Source organism: Pelobates fuscus, chromosome 2, assembly GCF_036172605.1.
Source record: "Pelobates fuscus isolate aPelFus1 chromosome 2, aPelFus1.pri, whole genome shotgun sequence".
Classification (NCBI taxonomy): Eukaryota; Metazoa; Chordata; class Amphibia; order Anura; family Pelobatidae; genus Pelobates; species Pelobates fuscus.
This window is the reverse complement of record NC_086318.1, coordinates 341571714-341598072: the sequence shown is the minus strand read 5'-3', so window position 1 is coordinate 341598072 and position 26359 is coordinate 341571714. Positions and strand designations below refer to the sequence as shown.

At 42.8% G+C, this 26359-nt stretch overlaps 1 protein-coding gene across 2 annotated transcripts in view; it reads left to right on the top strand.

The window, feature by feature from the left end:
* STRN (striatin) overlaps positions 1-26359 on the top strand; it is a 133673-nt gene that overhangs the window by 61186 nt on the left and 46128 nt on the right. For both annotated transcript variants that reach the window (XM_063443596.1, XM_063443595.1), the window contains exons 2-7: positions 603-706; positions 9005-9078; positions 19741-19822; positions 20217-20384; positions 22385-22520; positions 24601-24736. In XM_063443596.1, coding sequence (XP_063299666.1) covers positions 603-706; positions 9005-9078; positions 19741-19822; positions 20217-20384; positions 22385-22520; positions 24601-24736 — 700 coding nt within the window. The remainder of the gene's footprint in view (positions 1-602; positions 707-9004; positions 9079-19740; positions 19823-20216; positions 20385-22384; positions 22521-24600; positions 24737-26359) is intronic.

The window sequence follows — 26359 nt, the reverse complement described above, 5'->3', positions numbered from 1 at the left end:
CTTTAGTTTGTTCTAAGGAGATTCTCAGTTGGTATTCTTCTTTAATACAGTTTTGAGGGACAATAAACCAAAAGAAAATGTAGTCCCAAGCTCAGCCAAATCATGTGTATCATTGCTGTGACTTTTTTTTTTTTTTATACACTTCTGTTAGAGAGGAGTATTAACACATATAATGCTAATCCATGTGTGCCAAAAATCCTTACCTTGTAATTGGTTCACTTAATATGGAATTAGAACAAAATCTGCTGAGCGCGTGTACACAATAGCAAGCTTGAGTGTGCTCCCTATTCAATAATTGGCTTTTAGAAGCAGCTTTGAATCCATTGTGGCATTGGCAACTGCCATTTCAAACTGCAGAAGTGCGTTGTGCGTCTCTGTTGCATTATCAAAAGAGAATTTATTTTTCTAAACTTTCCAAAAATCTTGTATGGTTTATGCAGATATGCCCTGTTGGTTTATAGACCCTGATTTCAGTTGAAACTGTTTGAAAATATTTCAGATATGTTTTAATCATGTACAAATTAAATGAAAGTTTGCAAGAGCTAAAATTTTCATGTATTTAACAGATATTTATTAAAAAAATTCTTTTTTTTTTTTTGTAGGCTCAGGTAGCCTTCCTGCAAGGCGAAAGGAAAGGTCAAGAGAACCTGAAGAAGGATCTAGTAAGAAGAATAAAGATGCTGGAATATGCTTTAAAGCAAGAAAGGTATACAGATCATGTAAATTATTGCAACATAAATATGCTATTTTTATCCCCCTTTAATTTTTATATTTTATTTCCACTTCTCATATTAAGTGATAAAATTGATTTTTGCATTAAAGTGGTGGTTACAATAATCTGGGCACTTTAAAACACGCACACACGCAATTTTAGTGTATAGATCACACACACACACACACAAACACACACACACACACACAAACACACACACGCAACAGTATCTGGTGGCAACTGGGAGATTGACACTTCTAGACCGCATTAACGTGTGTTAATTTATCTTTTCTTTTTAAAGTGCATTAAATTCTCTTTACTTTGTGACAGACTTTCTAGCACACAGCTCCAGTGCTTTATCAAAAAAACAGGGGGTGTTTCTTACAGTCCACTTTATTGTAGGTTATAATGCCTAGAGGGCTTCTTTAACTGAGGATTGCAATGGATAAAGTGCCAGTCTACATCTGAATTATTACAGCACTTAAGCAGAATTGTTTTCAGACTTTTTGGATATCGTTGATGTGGTCACCTTGATATGAGTGGTTTGATACGGGGGCCACTGTTGTAAGAACGCATCCACCGCTTCGCTCGGTAGATCTGGGAGCCAGCTGTAGTATCTCGGTGGTTGTGCTTTTGTTTATGAGGCGAAGAGGTCTATGTGTAGGGGTCCTCTGATCGCTCTCACCATGTCGAAAATTGATGTGTCTAGGCGCCAGTCGCTGCTGTCTTGCTAGTGTCAAGAGAGCCAATCCGCCGTGAGATTGTTGATTCCTGGTAGATATTCCACCGTGATTGTAATGTTGCGAGGAAGACCGAAACGATAAATGTCCCTTGTTGCCTCAGTCAGGGCTCGCGACCCAAGCGGTTTATGTATTGGACTGCTGATATGTTGTCTATGCGTAAGAGTATGCAGCAGTTGGACATGTGTTTGGCCACACTGCGGATTGCAAAGGAACCCGCGATCAGTTGTAAGCAATTGATGTGTAGAAGCTTCTCTTCTTCCGACCAAGGGCCTCCTGTGGATGCATGTGTACAATGGGCTCCCCAGCCACAGAGACTGGCATACGATTCAAGAACGAAATCTGGGGTTGGTCCGAATATGGCTATGCCGTTCCAGGCTTCCATGTGAAGGAGCCACCATCAAAGTTATGTCAGCACTTCTGCCGATACTGGATCCCAGAGGTCGTATGAGTGTCCCAGCCGTAGGTGGTGAGCCTTCAATCGTTGCATGGCCCGATAATGGAGTGGTCCCGGGAAGATCGCTTGTATGGAGGACGATAGCAGACCGACCACTCTGGCCAAGAGGCGAAGAGGAATCGTGTCTTTTCGGAGTCCCGTCGTATCTCCTTACGGATTGTTGCAATCTTTGCCTTGGGAAGGCATAAGATGCACATTCTCGAGTCTATCTCGAATCCTAGGAACTGAATGCTTCTTGATGGAAAGAGTGACTTTTCTCTGTTTACTATGAAGCCTAAAGATTCCAGAAATCGCATTTAAATTTCGTTTGAGATCGAAGTCTGGATGCACTCTTACAGAATATCAGTATGTTGTCCAGGTATACTAGGCAGCGAATTCCTTTAGCCCTCAGATGCGCCACGACTGGCTTCAGCAGTTTTGTGAAGCACCATGGGGCCGAACTGAGGCTGAATGGTAGGCAGGTGAACTGACATGTGTGACCTCTCCAGGAGTAGCGGAGAAAAGGTCTACTGACATGAGCTATTGGGACCAACAGGTAAGCGTCTTACAAGTCTAGTCGAGTGAACCAATCGGATTCTATAAGCAGGTCTCTGAGGAGGTGAATGCATTCCATTTTGAAGTGCTGGTAGGTTACGAAACTGTTTAGTTGTCGTAAGTTGATGACGGGTCGGTAATCTCCTGTCTTCTTTTGGACCATGAAGATATTGCTGAAAAATCCTGTATCGTCCTGAGCGAATTCCACCGCTCCTTTGGCGAATAGAGCCTGAATCTCGTCGTCTGAGTTTTGTGTGTCTTGTCGACCCCCGTATTGGGGGCGGGGTGACGGATCTGCACCGGGTGTCTGAAAAATCGATCTCGTAACCCTTTAACGTTTGGAGGACCCAGGTGTCTGAGGATATCCTTTCCCAGTTCTGTGAAAAGAGTCTGCCTGCAGTTATATGTGAATGGCATTACATCATGGGTGGAATGCTCACCTGCGTTGAAACGCCCACATTCACAGGTGCGAGCCCCTCTGGGACGGAAGGATCCTCTTGAGAGGGCGGCCCTCAAAGATGGAAAGAAGGCTTGTGCCATCTGATTCCTGGGGCCTGTGGGCCAGAAGCGGCTGGTGGCTCGACCCATCTGGCGACCAGCCCTGCCAAAAAACCCTCTGTGTGGTGTGAGGTTACGGAACACTTGTTTGATGGACGTCTGTGCTTTATTCAGAGTACACGTGCTTCTTTAATAAGGTGATAAAGGAATCTCCGATAAGTTGACCATTCGCCAGGGGCCCCATTTCCTTCTTGCCCAACTCCAGCAGGTTGGAGTCCATTTTGAATAACGCTGCCTTGCGTCTCTGTGCATTTCGCAACATTCGTGTTACCCAACATGCAGATAGCCCGTTGTACCTATTCCCGTATGTTATGGGTGTCCGGGGCAGTGCCTTGTGTGAGGGCTAGGTCAGCAAAATACTGGATCTTCGCCAATAGACAGAGTATGTCCAGTACTAAAAAAAAAAGGGAGAGGGAGAAGGGAGAATATAGAGTCTATTCCTAATAATGAACAATAAAAAGTCCTTTAATAGTAAATGCTGGGACATCAAAATAAGCTATCCCGGCAATGACTTACTGACAAAAGAAAGTGTCAGTTGTAGCAGTCAAAAACCGAGAACACACAAAATCCAAATACAAAATAAAGAAAGAAAGACTATGTGCATAGTATATAGATAGTGATAATAAAAAACAAATGAATAACCGGGTTGGTATTATAACACTGTAACGATGTGTCAACAAATATGGTAATAAGAGAGAATAAAGGCGTCTATAATAATATATAGGAAGGCTTAGCGCAAAACGAGGGAAAAAATAAATTATAAAGGTAGATAACACGTAACAAGATAATACCGTAATATAACTAGAAACTGGAACAGAATGTTCCTATTCTCAACAGATCATAATTTCTGACTGAATGAAAATGTAGCCTATTTGACTTCCCTAACGGGAAAATAATAGAGATCGTTTATAGTAAACTATAATACAAAGTGATACCAAGTATCCAGTAGAGGAAAGATGGTAAAAAATATATTATCCGAACGCTCAGGAAGAGCGGGTAATTTCCCTGCTATAATACAAAGTGACTTGGCGTGCTACAGGTGCCTAAATAAGCAGTAGAATATTGAGTATCAGATAATAACGATCGATGTGTCGTGATACATATAAATAGAGAGATCTTAGTTGAGAGATCAAGTATACAGTATATCTGCGTAAAAGTTGAGAAAGGTGCCTTTTAGGGAACCTATCATAGTGTACAAAGCAATACCAAGTATCCAATAGAGGGACGAAGGTAAAAAAATATATATCAGAACGCTCAGGCAGAGCGGGTGATTTACCTGCTATAATACAAAGAAACTTTGCACGCTAAAGATGCCTAAATAAGCAGTAGAATACGAAGTATCAGTTAATAACGATCGATGTGTCGTGCTACATAGAAATAGAGAAATCTTAGTTGAGAGATCAAGTATACAGTATATCTGCGTAAAACATAGGAAAGGTGCCTTCAAGGGCACCTGGTACAGGAAAGACACAAAGGAGTATCAGAAAATTAATGATAAAGACCAGTCCTTATATTAGAAAAGACATAAACCAACCCAGTATTAGTTGAAATAATTGTCAGTTATACTAGAAAAACCCTGATCAGTGCATGATAAAGATGAGAGTATCATTAATAGTGCCCCTAGACGGCAGAGTGCCGTAAAAATCTCGAAAATAACAATATACACTAATCGTAGTGTATAATCGTCGGCATATTAACCTAAGTTAGAGAGAAAGTGTGAGGCAAGTACAAAACTATATCGATGAATGAGTAATTGGAAACAATACTGCCAAAACTGGCTGGCTGCCGTCTAAAGTATGGAATAAATTATCAACTTAGCGAGTGCTTAGTAAAAGGTCCAGGAGCACAGAAGAAAAATGTCGCGCCCCGTCGCGCGTTTCGCCTACCTCTGAGGCTCATCAGGGGGAACTGATTCGTCGGATTCTCAATGTTTAAAAACCCCGCCTTTCAATCTCATTGGTTACAGGAAAAGTCAATCAGCCAGGGCGGGTACGGTGGCTCATAGGGTTCAAAGTGAATACAAAATCTTCATAACAATACTAGACATAGGTCAGAAACGACCAAGTGTAGTAACAAACCAGAAAATGAAGTAAGAATAAAGATAAGACAACCTTCCCTCTCCCAAAACAATAAGGGAGAAGAAATTGGGCTGGTAAAGGTGCCCAATGAAAAATGGGCAACCAGGTATTTACGATCCAAAGTATATAGTGTGATAAGTACTGCTGGGATAGCAATGATGATATAGTGTAAGAGTATTATAATGACAGGACAATTGTCCTACGTAAAACTGACTAATGCTACTTAAAAAGTGAATATATTCAAAAGCCAGAGACCTAGTAACGTGATTATAGTTGATAATGTCTTCTAAGAGTGCCGAGTTGAAGAACAGTGTCTGTTGGAAATTTCTAGATTAGTACCAAAATTGATGAGATACTAGTATACCTTGAATCAAGATTAATATCTGTGAGTTCCAGGGGAAGTTATTTATGAATGAAAGGTGTGTAATTAAATTCTTCATTAAGACCTAAAGTAGCTAAGGTCTTAAATTAAAAGATCCACTGGGATTCTTTCCTGAGTAAAGTCTTATTGAAACCACCCTTTCTAGGGTTTGGTAATAATTTTTCAATTGCCTGAAATCACAGATTATCAGGATTACCTTCGTGGAAATTGAGGACATGTCTTGCCACAGGAGTCGGAGAGATGGTATTATTGACAGAGGCTATATGTTGCAAGATCCTGCGCCTGAACTGCTGAAAAGTTTTGCCAATATATTGCATACCGCAGCTACATGTGATCAAATAAATGAGTCGCATAGAGCTGCAGTTGACCAAGGCATTTGTCTCAATTCTGATTTGAGTAGACGTAGTAAATTTTGATGGTGATATATGTTGGCAGGCCTTGCAGTGTCCACATTTGTAAGTACCCTTAATATTTGATAGCCAGTTTGTTAGTGGTTGCGGTGGTATGTCCAGTAGTTTGTCCTGGGAGGCCTTCAGGCCCTTCTCAAAAACTTTTACGCGGGTCTTGGCCTGAGCGGGACATGAACAATACGACTGTAGTATTGCATTCCGTGCTATCTTGTCTGGCAGTATGGGTCTTGGGCCTCCCGCCCGGAGTCTTGCATGCACCTCTTTCTCTCATAGGTTTTCTTAACCAAAAGGGAATGAACTGGGCCAGGTGGTCTGACAGACCCCTTTCTGACAATCTTGGGTGTCGAATCGTGGGGGGGTCGAACATGGGTGTGCCTTGGGAATCTAGGAAGGTGCCATTCTCCGGTTTGTCGGATGATGTGTTAGATCTCCCTTGTCCGAAACGAGTGTCATGGGCGGTGTCCTGGTCATATTCCAGATCGTCCCGTGGGAGGTCTTGCCAGTTCTCTTCCTCCGATGGAGATTCCCCCGCTTTCCACTCATCCATAACCTCAAGTGAGGGGAGGGCTGTGGTCCTCGTCCTCAGAAGACTGGATATGCGGGGGTGATGGGTCCCGGCATTCCTCTTGGCGACTCCTTTTTAGTGGGGCTTTGCCTTTCGATTTTTGGGGGCCGAAGCCAGTGCCCTTCCAGTGCCGTTTTGCTGCGAAGACCTTGTTGGGGTGTCGGTGTCCATCTTCGGGATCTGCACCAGCAACTTGGCAATAGCCTTCTCTACTGAAGCTGCCACCGCCGCATTGCTCATCGACTGGAAGTCGGGAGGAGGTGATTGCGGTGAATCGCTCATCTTGTGGCAGTTGAGTCTCTGTCTGTGGGAGACAGGATAGGTTCAGGTACAGAAGTACATGAATTGTAACACAGTGGGCTTCCACTTACGACTGGGGTTCACCCAGTGTTGTCAGTAACCAGAACCACTTGGGATGGTAGAGACAAAGTGACGTAAGGAGGGGGGGTCACCCTCTGTGAGACCGGGTTGAGTGGTTGTGTAATCGGGGCAGAACCGTCAAGGGGCATGGCGCTCTTATTGTTTTGGGGGGTCACCCAATTATGGACAAACTAGTGGGGCCTTAACACTGTGAGCTCTCCCTCCTTGTTGATAAGGTGGTGTATGGATCACCCCAGTCGTCGTGTCGAGGGTGCCAGATATCATATGTATAATAGTCGTGTTCTAAGGTCGGCATGTGGCAGAGAAAGAGGAAGTAAGATGCCTATCAGGGATTTATATGCATACTATGCTGGATTCTGATTGGTTTAACGTTTTTGATTGACTTATGCTGCTGGAGGCATAAGTAAAGAAAGTTATGCAAAATAGGAAGCCTCCTGTCACGTAATAAAATTGGACACTAGGGAAGCATTCTTTGGAAATGAATGCAAAATTAACTACTGGAATTTGTTTGCATATCATTTTTGTTATTGGAAAGCATTTTTCTAGATGCAAGTAGTTGACTAAAAATCCTACATAAATAGATAAATGTGGCAATAATTTAGTAGTATCATGTTGTATGCCCGTTGTCTTGTCCATCTTCGAAAAATTGACATCTTCATTGATGATTTTCTGAGTGGTGGACAAAAGACTGTCTCTGTATGGATTGGTATAGAACATTAACAAAGCAAGCTCTGCTACTGCCTAGCACCTCGTGAGATATTACTATCTAACTAAAGCAAATCAGCAAGTCTCTTTGGCTGGCGACTGCAGTTTCCAGATGCTAAAGATGACATGTATCTGTTATATCTGTAGATTAAAAGACCGATACAGATTATCGGCAGAACTGATGATTGTTCTACCCCAAATACATTTTTTAAATATCCTATTCAAAATGAGTCAACTGCTTCTCATATCAAGATATCAATGGTATATAAAATGTACTGTGGTTGGTGACAATACACCACCATCTGCATTGAAACTTTTACTTAAACTTCATAGGTTTAAAAATACCCAGCATTTATAGCCTGTCAAAACCTTGCAGGTTATTCGGGATTGTAAATACAGTATATAAACGGTGATCTCTTGGAATTTTCCACATTTTGTAGTGTTTCAACCTAGAGTTATAAAATATATATTATTGGATCACAAGACCGAAAGGAAACCGATTATTTTTTTTATTTTTTTTAATTGATCATTTATTTAACAGAATGGATTTTATCCCTTTTAGTAGTGGTTGCATTCGCCATCTCCATAACCAGTTCAGCTGTGCGAGGAACTGCAAGACCTTTTGATTTCACTATTGTGACTACGGCAGATGTTCAGTAACTGGGACAATATTTTGCTAATTTCATCTTGGTGTTTTTTTGTTTTTTTTTTAGAAAAATTATGAAATTCACATGACAGTTAATGCTCAGTCATTATATTGTTACTAAGTGTTGTAACTGGTAAAGTTTGTAGATGGCTTACACTGTAAAATGTGCTCTATTACTTTTTAAACACATGTTTATGATTCCCTTTATCATTTAGATGTTTCTTTTGATTAATGCATTTATGTGCTTAAAATAAAGATGTTTTTTATACATCCAGAAGTGGCAGTTTAAGAGCAAATTACTTTTGCAGTAAAACAAAACCATTGGTTATATCTATTCATGAAATGTCTTCGTGGTTAGTGCTCCATTTGCAGTTTCTCTATCTTCTGTTCAAACATCGGGATTTGTTCCCGACTCATCTGTTTTTGTTTGTGTTTCTGTTGATTGAACAGATTTCTCCATACCCTCCACATTTACTCTATATCATCTGCATTGGTTTCCATAGTAAAAGCATTGTTTACATTTTTCTGAAATCCCTATGTGAATATTCTTGAAAGTATTTTTTGATTTTGTTTTTGTGTGAAATCTTTGGTCACAGACAGAATGGTCTTTTTCCTTTAATGCAATCTGGTTAGAGAGATAAAGTATCACAATGGTTATTGTTGACCTCAGAGGAAAAATATCTCTTTGGGGACAAAAGGAAAATGAAACCCTTCCTGAATATTTTCCGCAAGAGCACATATTAAGTAGACCTATTTTTTTCTCCAAAAGCTATTTTTACTCTGCTTTCAAAACATATGCTTATTTTTTTATTTTTTCCACTCCTGTAATTCTTCAGGGCAAAATATCACAAGCTGAAATATGGGACAGAATTAAATCAAGGAGATATGAAGCCACCAAATTATGATTCAGGTAGGTTGGTGTTCCATTCAAGGTAACAATTGTCAAAAGGCTTAAAATAGGCTGAAATGTATTACATTTTTCAAATTTTATATAACTATACGTGCCATGCGTACTGGAGTATTTCAAGACCTAATCGTATATTGCCATTTTGATTATATTCTGCTTAGTAATTAGACACTAGGGAAGCATTGGAACAACTGGAATTTGTTTGCCTATCATTTTTGTTTTTGGACAATCTATTTTCTAGACACGCTGCCCATGTCTGTATTCTATCTGTGTGTACGCCGCTTCCTTTGTCTGAATTATTATATCTGTGTGTAGTACAGAAATAATTCAGATATAGTACAGCAAGCATGTCAAACTCAAATTCTAGCACGGGGCCACATAAACAAGGTTTAAGTTTGTGGGCATCAAAAAAAACAACTTAATTTTCATCGAAACGTAGGTTTATTTTGAAAAGTATAATATAAAAAAAAACTTCTACTAAACAACAGCAACCCCCTCTGTGGGGGAAGAAATCAGAGGGGGTTGGTCTGGCAGTTTATTGCCTACTCTATGCAATTCCTTGTGTCCAGCTCTAGTGATGGCTAGCTAGATGTTTTATGGTCTAGGCCTGGTGCAAGATCAAATACCACAATAAATGTCTTCCCAAGGTTTACAAAAAAACAACTCTTAACATATCTCAACACACATCAAACACCAACTCTTGCTTTTGGCATGACACCCCCCTCTACTAAACCCCAGCACCCCCCTCTACTAAACCCCAGCACCCCCCTCTACTAAACCCCAGCACCCCCCTCTACTAAACCCCAGCACCCCCCTCTACTAAACCCCAGCACCCCCCTCTACTAAACCCCAGCACCCCCCTCTACTAAACCCCAGCACCCCCATCTACTAAACCCCAGCACCCCCATCTACTAAACCCCAGCACCCCCATCTACTAAACCCCAGCACCCCCCTCTACTAAACCCCAGCACCCCCCCTCTACTAAACGCCAGCACCCCCCCTCTACTAAACGCCAGCACCCCCCCTCTACTAAACGCCAGCACCCCCCCTCTACTAAACGCCAGCGCCCCCCCTCTACTAAATCCCAGTCCCCCCTCTCTGCTAAATTCCAGTCCCCCCTCTCTGCTAAATCCCAGTCCCCCCTCTCTGCTAAATCCCAGTCCCCCCTCTCTGCTAAATCCCAGTCCCCCCTCTCTGCTAAATCCCAGTCCCCCCTCTCTGCTAAATCCCAGTCCCCCCTCTCTGCTAAATCCCAGTCCCCCCTCTCTGCTAAATCCCAGTCCCCCCTCTCTGCTAAATCCCAGTCCCCCCTCTCTGCTAAATCCCAGTCCCCCCCCTCTACTAAATCCCAGTCTCCCCCCTCTACTAAATCCCAGTCTCCCCCCCTCTACTAAATCCCAGTCTCCCCCCCTCTACTAAATCCCAGTCTCCCCCCCTCTACTAAATCCCAGTCTCCCCCCCTCTACTAAATCCCAGTCTCCCCCCCCTCTACTAAATCCCAGTCTCCCCCCCTCTACTAAATCCCAGTCTCCCCCCCTCTACTAAATCCCAGTCTCCCCCCTCTACTAAATCCCAGTCTCCCCCCCTCTACTAAATCCCAGTCTCCCCCCCCTCTACTAAATCCCAGTCTCCCCCCTTCTCTACTAAATCCCAGTCTCCCCCCTTCTCTACTAAATCCCAGTCTCCCCCCTTCTCTACTAAATCCCAGTCTCCCCCCTTCTCTACTAAATCCCAGTCTCCCCCCCCTCTACTAAATCCCAGTCTCCCCCCCCTCTACTAAATCCCCAGTCTCCCCCCCCTCTACTAAATCCCCAGTCTCCCCCCCCTCTACTAAATCCCCAGTCTCCCCCCCCTCTACTAAATCCCAGTCTCCCCCCCTCTACTAAATCCCAGTCTCCCCCCCTCTACTAAATCCCAGTCTCCCCCCCTCTACTAAATCCCAGTCTCCCCCCCTCTACTAAATCCCAGTCTCCCCCCCTCTACTAAATCCCAGTCTCCCCCCTCTACTAAATCCCAGTCTCCCCCCCTCTACTAAATCCCAGTCTCCCCCCCTCTACTAAATCCCAGTCTCCCCCCCTCTACTAAATCCCAGTCTCCCCCCCTCTACTAAATCCCAGTCTCCCCCCCTCTACTAAATCCCAGTCTCCCCCCCTCTACTAAATCCCAGTCTCCCCCCCTCTACTAAATCCCAGTCTCCCCCCCTCTACTAAATCCCAGTCTCCCCCCCCTCTACTAAATCCCAGTCTCCCCCCTTCTCTACTAAATCCCAGTCTCCCCCCTTCTCTACTAAATCCCAGTCTCCCCCCTTCTCTACTAAATCCCAGTCTCCCCCCTTCTCTACTAAATCCCAGTCTCCCCCCCCTCTACTAAATTCCAGTCTCCCCCCCCTCTACTAAATCCCCAGTCTCCCCCCCCCTCTACTAAATCCCCAGTCTCCCCCCCTCTACTAAATCCCCAGTCTCCCCCCCCTCTACTAAATCCCAGTCTCCCCCCCTCTACTAAATCCCAGTCTCCCCCCCTCTACTAAATCCCAGTCTCCCCCCCTCTACTAAATCCCAGTCTCCCCCCCTCTACTAAATCCCAGTCTCCCCCCCTCTACTAAATCCCAGTCTCCCCCCCTCTACTAAATCCCAGTCTCCCCCCCTCTACTAAATCCCAGTCTCCCCCCTCTACTAAATCCCAGTCTCGCCCCCCCTCTACTAAATCCCAGTCTCCCCCCCCACTAAATCCCAGTCTCTCCCTCTACTAAATCCCTGTCTCCCCCCTCTACTAAATCCCTGTCTCCCCCCTCTACTAAATCCCTGTCTCCCCCCCTCTACTAAATCCCTGTCTCCCCCCCTCTACTAAATCCCTGTCTCCCCCCCTCTACTAAATCCCTGTCTCCCCCCCTCTACTAAATCCCAGTCTCCCCCCCTCTACTAAATCCCAGTCTCCCCCCCTCTACTAAATCCCAGTCTCCCCCCTCTACTAAATCCCAGTCTCCACCCCTCTACTAAATCCCAGTCTCCACCCCTCTACTAAATCCCAGTCTCCCCCTCTACTAAATCCCAGTCTCCCCCCCTCTACTAAATCCCAGTCTCCCCCCTCTACTAAATCCCAGTCTCCCCCCCTCTACTAAATCCCAGTCTCCCCCCCTCTACTAAATCCCAGTCTCCCCCCTCTACTAAATCCCAGTCTCCCCCCTCTACTAAATCCCAGTCTCCCCCCCTCTACTAAATCCCAGTCTCCCCCCCTCTACTAAATCCCAGTCTCCCCCCCTCTACTAAATCCCAGTCTCCCCCCTCTACTAAATCCCAGTCTCCCCCCCTCTACTAAATCCCAGTCTCCCCCCCTCTACTAAATCCCAGTCTCCCCCCCTCTACTAAATCCCAGTCTCCCCCCCTCTACTAAATCCCAGTCTCCCCCCCTCTACTAAATCCCAGTCTCCCCCCCTCTACTAAATCCCAGTCTCCCCCCCTCTACTAAATCCCAGTCTCCCCCCCTCTACTAAATCCCAGTCTCCCCCCCCTCTGCTAAATCCCAGTCTCCCCCCCCTCTGCTAAATCCCAGTCTCCCCCCCCTCTGCTAAATCCCAGTCCCCCCTCTCTGCTAAATCCCAGTCCCCCCTCTCTGCTAAATCCCAGTCCCCCCTCTCTGCTAAATCCCAGTCCCCCCTCTCTGCTAAATCCCAGTCCCCCCTCTCTGCTAAATCCCAGTCCCCCCTCTCTGCTAAATCCCAGTCCCCCCTCTCTGCTAAATCCCAGTCCCCCCTCTCTGCTAAATCCCAGTCCCCCCTCTCTGCTAAATCCCAGCCCCCCCTCTCTGCACTAAATCCCAGTCCCCCCCCTTCTCTACTAAATCCCAGTCTCCCCCCTTCTCTACTAAATCCCAGTATCCCCCCTTCTCTACTAAATCCCAGTCTCCTCCCTTCTCTACTAAATCCCAGTCTCCCCCCTTCTCTACTAAATCCCAGTCTCCCCCCTTCTCTACTAAATCCCAGTCTCCCCCCATCTCTACTAAATCCCAGTCTCCCCCCTTCTCTACTAAATCCCAGTCTCCCCCCTTCTCTACTAAATCCCAGTCTCCCCCCTTCTCTACTAAATCCCAGTCTCCCCCCTTCTCTACTAAATCCCAGTCTCCCCCCTTCTCTACTAAATCCCAGTCTCCCCCCTTCTCTACTAAATCCCAGTCTCCCCCCTTCTCTACTAAATCCCAGTCTCCCCCCATCTCTACTAAATCCCAGTCTCCCCCCTTCTCTACTAAATCCCAGTCTCCCCCCTTCTCTACTAAATCCCAGTCTCCCCCCTTCTCTACTAAATCCCAGTCTCCCCCCCTCTACTAAATCCCAGTCTCCCCCCCTCTACTAAATCCCAGTCTCCCCCCCTCTACTAAATCCCAGTCTCCCCCCCCTCTACTAAATCCCAGTCTCCCCCCTTCTCTACTAAATCCCAGTCTCCCCCCTTCTCTACTAAATCCCAGTCTCCCCCCTTCTCTACTAAATCCCAGTCTCCCCCCTTCTCTACTAAATCCCAGTCTCCCCCCTTCTCTACTAAATCCCAGTCTCCCCCCCCTCTACTAAATCCCCAGTCTCCCCCCCCTCTACTAAATCCCCAGTCTCCCCCCCCCTCTACTAAATCCCCAGTCTCCCCCCCCTCTACTAAATCCCCAGTCTCCCCCCCCTCTACTAAATCCCAGTCTCCCCCCCTCTACTAAATCCCAGTCTCCCCCCCTCTACTAAATCCCAGTCTCCCCCCCTCTACTAAATCCCAGTCTCCCCCCCTCTACTAAATCCCAGTCTCCCCCCCTCTACTAAATCCCAGTCTCCCCCCCTCTACTAAATCCCAGTCTCCCCCCCTCTACTAAATCCCAGTCTCCCCCCCTCTACTAAATCCCAGTCTCCCCCCCTCTACTAAATCCCAGTCTCCCCCCCTCTACTAAATCCCAGTCTCCCCCCCCTCTACTAAATCCCAGTCTCCCCCCTTCTCTACTAAATCCCAGTCTCCCCCCCCCTCTACTAAATCCCAGTCTCCCCCCTTCTCTACTAAATCCCAGTCTCCCCCCTTCTCTACTAAATCCCAGTCTCCCCCCTTCTCTACTAAATCCCAGTCTCCCCCTTCTCTACTAAATCCCAGTCTCCCCCCCCTCTACTAAATCCCAGTCTCCCCCCCCTCTACTAAATCCCCAGTCTCCCCCCCCCTCTACTAAATCCCCAGTCTCCCCCCCCTCTACTAAATCCCCAGTCTCCCCCCCTCTACTAAATCCCCAGTCTCCCCCCCTCTACTAAATCCCCAGTCTCCCCCCCCTCTACTAAATCCCCAGTCTCCCCCCCTCTACTAAATCCCCAGTCTCCCCCCCCTCTACTAAATCCCCAGTCTCCCCCCCCTCTACTAAATCCCCAGTCTCCCCCCCCTCTACTAAATCCCCATTCTCCCCCCCCTCTACTAAATCCCCATTCTCCCCCCCCTCTACTAAATCCCCAGTCTCCCCCCCTCTACTAAATCCCCAGTCTCCCCCCCCTCTACTAAATCCCCAGTCTCCCCCCCCTCTACTAAATCCCCAGTCTCCCCCCCCTCTACTAAATCCCCAGTCTCCCCCCCTTCTACTAAATCCCCAGTCTCCCCCCCCCTCTACTAAATCCCCAGTCTCCCCCCCCCTCTACTAAATCCCCAGTCTCCTCCCCCCCCCCTCTACTAAATGCCAGTGTCCCCCTCTAGCCAACAAGCAGAACCACTCACATTGCCGCTGCCAGTATGCGACTCTGGAATCCTGCCTCTGGTATACCCCAAATGGCGCCTTCCGCACCCTGTGCCAAATCTTATCCTTCCGCTACTTCTTGAAACCCTGTGAAGGTGGAGCACGTTGGAATGTGACATGGCGTTGCGTGTCTCCATCCACCTCCATGTACCTCCATGCCTGTCCAGTCGCAGCCAATGCAGCACTCACACACACACACACACACACACACTCACCGACAGGCACGCAGACGTACGCAGTCATTACATAGAGCCAATGTGCACACATACATCACATGCAGCCAGCAAACACCAAGCACAGTTGGCACTCATCATTCACTCCTAATGACAAAGGGATTGTGGAAGGGCAGAGGGTGAGACACTCAAGGTAATTATCATAACTCCAAAGTTTTGCTTAATATTTCCAAATGGCAAAACTTGGGTAACAACGTTGGGACTAAAGTGGATTTAGAGAAGCTTTCCATATAAGCAAGATTTGCCTCTGTTTTTCCATTCAGTTTTAATTTGTGAGAATTAGCAGATATCCCTGTCACTGTCCAGGTCTCTTGGCAGGGGTCTCAATCTTTGTAATTAAACAATTTTGTATCAGGACAAGTAGATTGCACTACCGTTTTAGTTCTTTGGACGAGTCTATTGTTATTGTTTTTACATTGCCATGCCCCTGTTTCTGAGTCTTATGTAAGAGGTAAAATACAACTTGACCGCTGCTGATCATCACTATACTTTAAGAGATATGTCCGTAACATGAAAGACACTTTTTTGAATCCTAGTGGGTACACTCAGACTTTCATTCTTCCAAATAGGTTGGGTAACTGTAATATTGTGTGACCATTGGTGCTTTGATGTTCCTACATTGCAGTGCCATTGATAAAAGGTATTGCTGCATATAGTAATGAGCATTTCTGGTCTAATGGGTGTTTTTACCTCAAGGGGCATCAAGCTGCAAAAGTCTTGGACTCTAGTCAGTGCAATAAAAGACTTTTAAATGTAATTGTTAAATCAATGTCATTAAATGTTGCTTTCACAACGTAAGCCGCTCAAGTTTAAGTGGAATGCAAATTTTACAGCAGCTAAAGTCCAACTAAATATAACCAACCCATTTACAGCACAGACGAATAGAATCACCCAGGCAACCCCTAGCATTTCATGATATTTATTTATAGCTCTGGCACATTCGTGTGCACAATGGGTTTTCTAGCAAATGGCTCACACAAATCAAGTAAGATACAATATGACTCGCTACTTGGGAGATTTGTACATTTAAACCAAGGGGAGTAGTTTATACTGTAAACGTGTTGTAGTTTTGTTTTCTTTTAGTTTATAAATCTGTTGCATTTGGGGTCTTTGAGCTTCAGTCCTTGTATAAATAAGATATTGACATGGCAGATTAATATCTTAACCATTATTTTTCTAATTCACATAAGTGCTTTGGATAACAGTAGCTTAAAGGAGACTCCAAACACCTTAACTGCTTGTTGCCTAGTGTTCCCTGGTCCCATCCTTGGTTTTAAATGAGACTGGTTAAGAATAGCTTATATTTCAGTGCTCCCTGGGGATCTCTGGCTAAATAAATTAGAATCCTTAACGTGCAAATATGATTATTAAATGAATGGGCACAATTGAATAATTCAAAATTTTTCTACTTTTGTGACTCTTTCTCAGGGATGTTTGTTTTAATAACATGTATTTGTGTATTGAAGATTGGTAGATTGTTTAGATTAATAAGGTAACCTAAAAGATATCCATATTTATATGCTTTTTCTTTTGGAAGGGGAGGAAAGGGGTAAAGAGGAAGAGGGAAGGAAGTGGGAGGGAGGAAGGGACGAAGAAAAAAATTAAGGAAAGAAAGCTAGGAAAAGAGAAGGAAAGGGGGAAAGAAAAAAATAAGAGTAGAAATATAGTAAAGGAAAAATACAAAAAATAATGGTATTTATACGAAAAATATTGTCACCTACAGTTAGGTTTTTTTTGTTTTTTTTTCTGTCTATTTGCCATTGTCAATAAAAATATCAATAAAAGAGAAACACTGGGATGGTGGGGAGACGGCTACTGAAAGATCCACTATGCTTTAGAATTATGTTGCTATTCATGTTTAATAACTGTTATGTTTAATCAAACAGAATTCGTTTTGCCTCAAATTGTATCCTTCAAAAAAATAATTACATTATATTCATAATTTATGATTTTGATGACCAATATCAAACAATAGGCAATAACATTTTCAAATAAAATGATCCCACTAATACCGATTTAATACAAATGTTTTATAACAGTTCATTTTGTTCAACCTTGTTGGGAATAATACACTTTGCCTATACTGACCCAAGGCTCAAGCTACATATGACAGGATGTTCAGTCTGTTTAAAATTGGCTTACTTGGAGCATGTCAGCTGTTTGAAATAATATACTTTATCTATATCCAATGCTTAATGAATATACCCCAAGACAAGAGCTATAGAACATTGTGTAACAAGTGTTAGTGTTGTATCTTGTATGCTTCTGCTGTTAGCCATATTTACTGTGTTTCTCACTTTGATCACAACGGCATAGTAATGTGTAATTTAGAACTACGTAGTAAATATCTTTAAATTCTAAGTGCGTATGCATATTCATTTTAAGTGCGTGGTTATAGTGAAACTTAGCTTTGAACAATGCCCAAACATGAAGATGCACCTGCAAGCTTGCTATAGGTTAAGATAAGATAGATGATTTTATTAGGATTGGATAATGCTTGTAACAACCACCCCTGTTTCCTGCTGTATATAACTTGCTAAACCGCCCATTAAATGTCAGAAGTCACTTTGAACCTTACTTTGTCTTATCTCGTTCATTGGGGCTCCTTGCCATATGGGGTTGGGACAAGGAGAAATATAGAGAGTTGCAAATTGATACAAAAGACCATGGCAAGGGAAAATTCCTGACAGAGAAAATTCCTCACTATCAAACCTGGATGACAGTGATTGGCTGCACAGTAATGTTATTAATGCACCTGACATGGGAGGTCCTTTTGTAAATTTCACACTGTTAATAAACTGAATATTAAACCTGGGGATGGTTACCTTAAAAGGGCACTATGGTCATCAAAACAATTAATGAAGCAATTTTTGTGTATAGATCATGGCTTTCATCATCCATCCCTGCTACAAGGCTTTTTAATTTTGAGCACTGCAGCTGTAAGGTACGGATGGAGATGGAGAAGATAGTCAACCAGATTTATTTCATTTTGTTACTAGATTATTACTTTACTATAATGATACTGCCATTGTTACATATAGTTTATTACTGTAATATTTTGTACTTGATGTTACATGTAGTTATTAAAGGACCACTATAGTGTCAGGAAACCAAACTAGTTTTCCTGGCACTATATAGTCCTTAGGTCCCCCTCTCCCACCCTTGGAGTCCCCCCTCTCCCACCCTTGGAGTCCCCCCTCTCCCACCCTTGGAGTCCCCCCTCTCCCACCCTTGGAGTCCCCCCTCTCCCACCCTTGGAGTCCCCCCTCTCCCACCCTTGGAGTCCCCCCTCTCCCACCCTTGGAGTCCCCCCTCTCCCACCCTTGGAGTCCCCCCTCTCCCACCCTTGGAGTCCCCCCTCTCCCACCCTTGGAGTCCCCCCTCTCCCACCCTTGGAGTCCCCCCTCTCCCACCCTTGGAGTCCCCCCTCTCCCACCCTTGGAGTCCCCCCTCTCCCACCCTTGGAGTCCCCCCTCTCCCACCCTTGGAGTCCCCCCTCTCCCACCCTTGGAGTCCCCCCTCTCCCACCCTTGGAGTCCCCCCTCTCCCACCCTTGGAGTCCCCCTCCCGCTTAATCCAGTGCTGGGCTCCCTGGGCGCTGGAGACCTCTCCTCCCCATTCAACATCTGCTCCTATGTGGAGCCGAATGTGCATGCGTGGCCAGAGCTGAGCGTGTGCATTAAAAACACCCATAGGAAAGCATTTGTCAATGCTTTCCTATGGACATTCTGCATGCTCAATACGATTTTTGCATTGAGCGTCGGAAGCGCCTCTAGCAGCTGTCAGGAAGACAGCCACTAGAGGCTGGATTAGCCCTGCAATGTAGACCTACAGTTTCTCTGAAACTGCTGTGTTTACATCTGAAAGGTTAAAACCTGGGGGACCTGGCACCCAGACCACTTCATTGAGCTGAAGTGGTCTGGGTGACTATAGTGGTCCTTTAATAATCTTGCTGACAGCATTTTGGTTGGCAAATACTTGTTTATAACAAATGGCTAGCCTGCTCCATTCCCCACCCCCTTGCCACTCTCCGCTGTAATTCCTTTGAAGTAACTGTTTTTTATCTTTCTTCCTTAGCCCCAAATCATCATCCATCCCTGCTTACAAGGCCTTTTAATTTTGAATACTTCAGCTGTAAGCCCCAAATCATCACCCTTCCCTGCTACAAGGCCTTTTCATTTTACTAGGCTCTACCTACCCTCCTCTCCTGCCGCCAACCCTGGTTTCTTCTAACTATATAGCATGCTCTTCCAGCGCTGCTGAATATGTTGGTTCTTTATAAATGCCAGTAGTAAATAATATTAAATTTGGAGACGGCACTGATGAACTTTAGGCAGCCTTACCATTGTAGAGTGCCTCTTTAAGGAACACTCAAAGTACCATAACCACTATATCACACTGTAGTGACCTGGCACCCACACATTTTAAATTGTCAAACTATTCGACAACTTACCTGGTGTCTGACAGCGCCGATCCCCACCATCACTACAGAGAGCTGGAAGCTCCTGCTTGTTGAGCTTGTTGGTCTTGACAATTTAAAGTTCTTTCTCTTGGTCTGTGCATTCACTGATTTGTCCAAGATCACAAGACTCTACGTGTCAGTATAAAATACAGGTTAATATATGACTTGTGTAATAAGTTTGTTTTTTTTTTCCTTCCCCTTGAGTTCATATTCTTAAAAATGTTCTTTTCTCCATAGATGAAGCAAATGAGGCAGAATTACAGCCAACGCCACAGAACACCCAATTTATATGGAAACAAAGCCGGCAGTTGCTAAGGCAGTAAGTGGCAATTTATTGCACAGCATTCACTTTTTCTGACTTTCTTGGTAGTATAAGGATTAACTAAATTGCTTTCATTTGTTGTAGATCTTACAAAAGCTATTAACTGTTGACATGCATACTATTTTTGTTTTGTATCTACCAGTGAGTTCTAATGAATAGGGAATTGTACTAATAACCGCTTTGATTTTTCAAGTGGCTGGCAGTGCAAGTGGCAACCCCTTGCAGCTGGTACCAGATGATTTATTACCATGCATCTTCAACACAGTGAAGCACTGTGTCTGATGGTGTACTGGGGGGTGGGTTATGATGATTTATTGTCTTTTTGGATTGGAGAGTAGAGGTTGCATTTCTTAACTATATAGATGGCTTAACAACTGTCACATTTCCTCAGGTATCTCCAGGAGGTGGGTTACACAGACACCATACTGGAGGTGAAGTCAAAGCGAGTCCGTGCTTTGCTAGGCCTGTCTGCTGACTCCTCTGACAGGCTCACAGACACCAATCAAGATTCCATGGTAAATGGTACAGAGACAGAACTTCCCAATCCATTGGTCATTGGGTATGTTACCCTACATTATTCCTTTTCTGTCTGAAACCTTTTGTTTTAGTTTATTTAATAGTATTTTTGTTTTATTTAAATAGAACACCAGCCACAATGTTTTAAATTTCTTAAAGTATTTTCATTTCCATTGTTTAGGTTTATGATATTTCCATTCTGAAATTTTTTGCTGCCAACAAAAGATAATAAAACTTAGAAAATGCTTGCATGTAAAGGATTGTAAATTGAAATATTTTATAGTGTGTGTTTGTATACAATGGTTTATACGAAAATATACATTTTGGTTAATGTTCCCATTTTTTACAGCAGTTACAAATTTCTCAAACAGGTTTTCATGTGTAGTATTTAGTGAATCCAATGTAATTACAGGCTGGTATGTTTCAAGTTCACATTGTCTTCTGCCTGTTTTGCTTTGAATTGCAGTATGTGCTCTTTGTATTTTTTTTTTTATTTTTTTATTTTTTTTTAACATATTTAGCTGTTGTGGCCAGATACAGTAGGGATTTTAGATTCCCTAAACTTTAGATTATTGTGATTTGTAAGATGGATGCCAAAATGTACGCTAAAATAGCTGACCCGAAAAGCTTCTCCAACTCTGCTGTAATCAAAGCTTGCCCATCTCAGCCAAAAAGTTGACATTTTAATTCAATTCACTGCAATTCAGTTTTATGAGTTAACCCCTTTGTGTTTAAACAATACATGTAAAAATTATTTACTTTTATTGCATATTTACATACATTATCTATATAGATCATACCTGGCGTTTTTACACCTGATTTAAGCATTTTAAAAAACACACTCAAACTTTCTCTAAAACGTTGCCTGTGCAGCAACACTATAACATGGCTATGTTATACAGATGCATTTTTGTCTCAAACCCTTAGTGTAGTTGGTGTGATTCCATTACTTTTCACACATCATTTAGTTTAGGTGACATGGGTCCAGATCTTTCCTGACAATAATGTATAGTTGGTTTGGCATCAGAACATTGCTGATGGTTCTGTCTTTACCCTCTATGTTTTGCCTTCATCTTCATTTCATCAATAGTTGAGCATGATGAAGGTGGGGAAGTGAGTGATTCAGTTTGATAGGTTGTGGGTGTGAAGTATGACAGGCTGTCGTTAATCATATTCTCTTTAATTGTCTAATTCTTTATTAATGAAATTAAGAGATAATAGAAAATGACATTTGTTTACATACCATTCTACAGTTTGCCTATATAAAGTTTAAGAAAAAAAATAAATTCTCTGCACTCTACTAGGTGAGAAACTGCCTTGATTCTCAATTGTAGAAAGGTCTTTTCTGATGTGGTTACTTAATGCACAGCCCTCATCTGCCTGTGGTAGTACTGGGAATTGAGGCTCAAAATTTTAATCCATAGTTTCTAGTCAACACTTTAAGGATGTACTGGCTGAATCCATGCTCTCTTGTTAAAAGAAAATGGTAACATAGAAACATAGAATGTGACGGCAGATAAGAACCATTCGGCCCATCTAGTCTGCCCAATTTTCTAAATACTTTCATTAGTCCCTGGCCTTATCTTATAGTTAGGATAGCCTTATGCCTATCCCATGCATGCTTAAACCCCTTTACTGTGTTAACCTCTACCACTTCAGCTGGAAGGCTATTCCATGCATCCACTACAGCAGACTTTAGAGAATACAGGATAATAATGTGAAGCCTAAGTTTAACTGTAGTGCTATTTTACGAATTCCAATCAATCCAGTTTAAGAATATATTTTTGTTAAAGGGAAATGTCTTGTAAAACAGCAACTGGATGAATACTTGCTAAAACAAAACATTCAGGGGTATCATTTTAATATGTGCTGTAACAGCTTCTTGGTCCAAGGAGAGAACTGACTGCCATTCTCGGTCAAGGAGGGGGGGGGGGGGGGGGTTACCTAGTTTTGTATACATTCTTTCTTTTTTCTAACAAATTATGCTCTTAGGTTTATGTGAGAGACAAAATATGCACTCACTTTCTTTTATTATTTTAATAGGAAACCAGATATGACGGACTCTGCTTCTGTGTTGGAGACATTTAAATTTTTAGAAAATGCTGCTGCAGAATTCAGCGATGAAGAGGACGATGAAGAAAATGATGGCAGGGATAAAACCATAATAGATGCAGCTACAGTAAGTCACAAAACTATAGGCAGTAGTGAACACAAATATGGAATAAACTTTAATACCAAAGCTGAAATTGTGTGTATTTTCACTATAGACTAAACCAAATATCTACCTACAAATTGAAAATACACAAAACACACAAATAAGTCGAGATACCTTAACATAATTTCATATTTACAATTTAAATTTAAAGGGTTACCAACTGCTACAGCTCACTGCAGTGGTTATGATGGTGGGAGTACCCTGGTCATTTCCCTCAGTAGGCACATAGTGTTTACGTATGGCTGGTGACGTGCAGCTGGCTACTGCAGAAGCCAGGTGTTGATCTGGTCAGCTATTCATTGGCTGATTATGGCAGCTGGGTGTTTTCAGCCAGTGAATGACATACTGTGCATAGAATTGTGCACGCAATTGACAGTAATGCCTCATTTAGCCTGCCTAAGGTGGAGTTGCACCTCTGGCAGTAAAGTGATTAATTTCATAACAAAACGCTGCAAATGCAGACCTAAGGCAGCATGACGACTCCAAAACACTGATGTAGCATTGATGCTTGTAGTAAACCTTTAATTTTGTGTGTGTATATTTTATTCATATATTTTGTATTATCCCTCACCTTTTTGTCCTAGACAGGGGCAAACTCACCAACAGTACAGACCCATTTCCTTCCTTAATCCTAAGTGAGGTCTCAATAAGCAATGGGTAAAGCAAATGCTGTGTGCCTGCCCTTTGAGGCAGAAAAGCAGTTCTATCACCTTTAGGTGGGTTTGCATGTTTAGCAAAGAGCACCCGATGGTGACATGCCTGCTTTGTGTGCAACAGCAGGATTAAAGATAGATATCCTCATTGATGCAACTGGGTCTCTAGAAACCACTATCACTGCTGTACTGAAGCATGAAAGTACAAAGGTCAATGGACCATCCCAAGAGACTGCTGGTTTGTACTTAGCCCAAACTGTGTGATGTGAAAGAAGGTGCCTCTTTAACAATGTTGTTGCTGATGATGGCTGTGGGATTTGTAAAATGTTGGAGGTGGTAGCTCCGCCTATTAACGTTAGTTCTTCTGAACTTTTTCCATAAGGCAAAGAAGGGATTAGTTGGATTGCTTTGGAATTTCAATTAGTCAATATCACTATTATAAAATGTATTTATTTGTTTTTTGCATTACTGATAAAAGTGACTAAGGGTGACTCCGTTCCTTTAAATTACAAAGATTAAACATTGATCACTCACAAGATTTTGAACAAATAATTTTTTTTTATGCCAATGCAGCAAGGTTTTAGTAGCCACAATAGTACCTTTATTAAGAGCTTGTACAATGACTCTTAATTGGGGACTATCTGGATCACTGCGTGGCCGGGAGAAAGGAAAGGAGGAGACTGAGGAGGTGTCTAGCATCAGGGTCCCACCAGCCGAGGAGACCTAACGCGCATGCGCGGAAATGCCGCGCATGCGCATTACGTCTCCCCATAGGAAAGCATTGAAAAATCATTTCAATGCTTTCCTATGGGGCTTTGAGCGACGCTGGAGGTCCTCACACAGCGTGAGGACGTCCAGCGACGCTCTAGCACAGGAAACCTGTGCTAGAAACTAGGAAGTGACCTCTAGTGGCTGTCTAATAGACAGCTACTAGAGGTGGAGCTAACCCTGCAATGTAATTATTGCAGTTTATGAAAAACTGCAATAATTACAGTTGCAGGGTTAGGAGTAGTGGGAGTTGGCACCCAGACCACTCCAATGAGCAGAAGTGGTCTGGGTGCTTGGAGTGTCCCTTTAAACCTTGAAAACTGAAGTTAAGATGGCACCCAGAAACTCCTGCCCCCACAAAAACTTTACTGAGCTGAAGTTGTTATGGAGGCGGAAGTGCTTTTTAAAAAAAAATTTAAAAAAATTTAATGTTTCAAAAGTATAGTGGCGGCACATACGCCAAACAAATATGTTATTTATTACTATGAAATCCAGGCTTTGTTGGCTTAATAAAGGTAAAGAACTGCTTTTGTTTTAACAACTCTTTTATAACATTGGCATTGCAGAGAAAACGTTAATCTATTTCTCGTATGAAAAAAATAAATTTTAATAATGTATTTTAGATTGTGCGGAGAAGAATTATCCCGGAACCCAATGATGATAGAGACACAGAGGAGGCTTTGAAAGAGTTTGACTTCCTTGGTTCAGATGACAGTGATGGAGGAGAATCTCGAAGCGCTGGCGACGGCACTGAATGGGGTAAGTGTATATTAAATAAATTAAACATACATCTTGTTTTTTGTGATTATTTGCCGGGACAGTGAACTAACAAATGAGAATAATAAGCATATGCAGCAATTGCATATTAGACCTGTTAACTTTTTTCTCTCCCTCTCTTCCCTGGCCTTTGTCTCTAACCTGCAAAAGCATTTTTCTTTTTAATAGTATGTCTAGTGATACATTTGGGGCAAAAAAGTAATCTAGACCAATTTTTTAATAAGAAGTAAAATAAATAAATATTGAAAAAAATGCCCATTAATCTTATCATTTTCTTCAAGAGTTATTCTCTGACTTGTTGGGAACTGTACAGGAATTTCCGATTTTTCTCCAAAATAAATGTCATGGCATAATTCCACTATTTTGGCTAAATTTGAAATCCAGTGGTCAGTCCCTAACATTTCAGTGTAGTGAATGACCCCGTTTAATGGAATTGGGTGTGCAGATACATATGTCAAACAGAAACTGTGTTGGACCCTTTTAATAAAATACACTCTACCTTTGCTCACTTGTAAAATAGCTTTAGAATAATGAATTGTAAGTACCTCTAAATCACTAATTTAAAGAATAAAATTGTATTTATCTTGAAACAAGGCTGTCTAGTACAACTTCATTGGCTATTGGGTTTCCCTAATGTGCATGTAAACCCATGGTATAAAGTTTAATGTGAGCATTAAAATGTTTTTATCTCTTCCTAGCATGACTTTCGCTATTCAATTTAATCCATTAAAAAGGTAGACTAGTTTTGTAGCCAACACCAATAAAACTAAAGATTGATTCCAATCAAATCCTGTTGAAAGGTACTGCATGGAGTTATAAAAAAAAAAAAGGGAGGTGCAACCAATGTGCTTAAATGTGCGAAGTGCGAAATATGGTCTGTAGTATAAAGTAATTTTTAAATACCATCACCCGAGTTCCTTCACTTCTTAAAGAAGGTGGTGTGCCCCTTAACCACACAAAGCCTCTGTACTGAGCCAGGATCTAGGCTCCATGCTTGTGAGTATAATTGCTACCACAAATCAAGTTCTCTTCTTAAAGCAATCTTCTTAAAGCACCACTAAAAAAAAGGATCCACTTAAGGAATCAACACAATAGAAGGGAAGGTCGCCTAAACGGACCTTAAGGCTACACACGCAAGAGCTAGGTTTATTTACTTAAAATTGCTCTATCACTAAATTCCACTGTTTTATGTTTTATGGAATATTCACCTTAACTGCGTTGGGATTTAATGGAAATGTATGTTCAAAATGGTTTCCAGAACTTGTCACTCACTGCATGTTTTCTTTTTTTGTATATATTTTTATATTGGTAATTTACATTAAAGAGTACTTACAGAAACCTGGTTTTCAAGCAGAGACACAATAAAACATGGTGATCTGATTGGATAAATCGTATAGTGACAACTAGATGATTGGTCTCATTTCATGTTGTTTTATGGGGCCCCCAGGTTTTAATCAGACTCATGGTACAGTGTGAGCATTCAGCATGTTGAAGCATTACTTCTGAATACTGCTCAGTAGAAGCTCCTTATTTCTACAGCTAGTCTCATATTTATAAATGTAAATTTAAAAAAATGGGATATCACTGTGAAATTAAGAGTTGAAT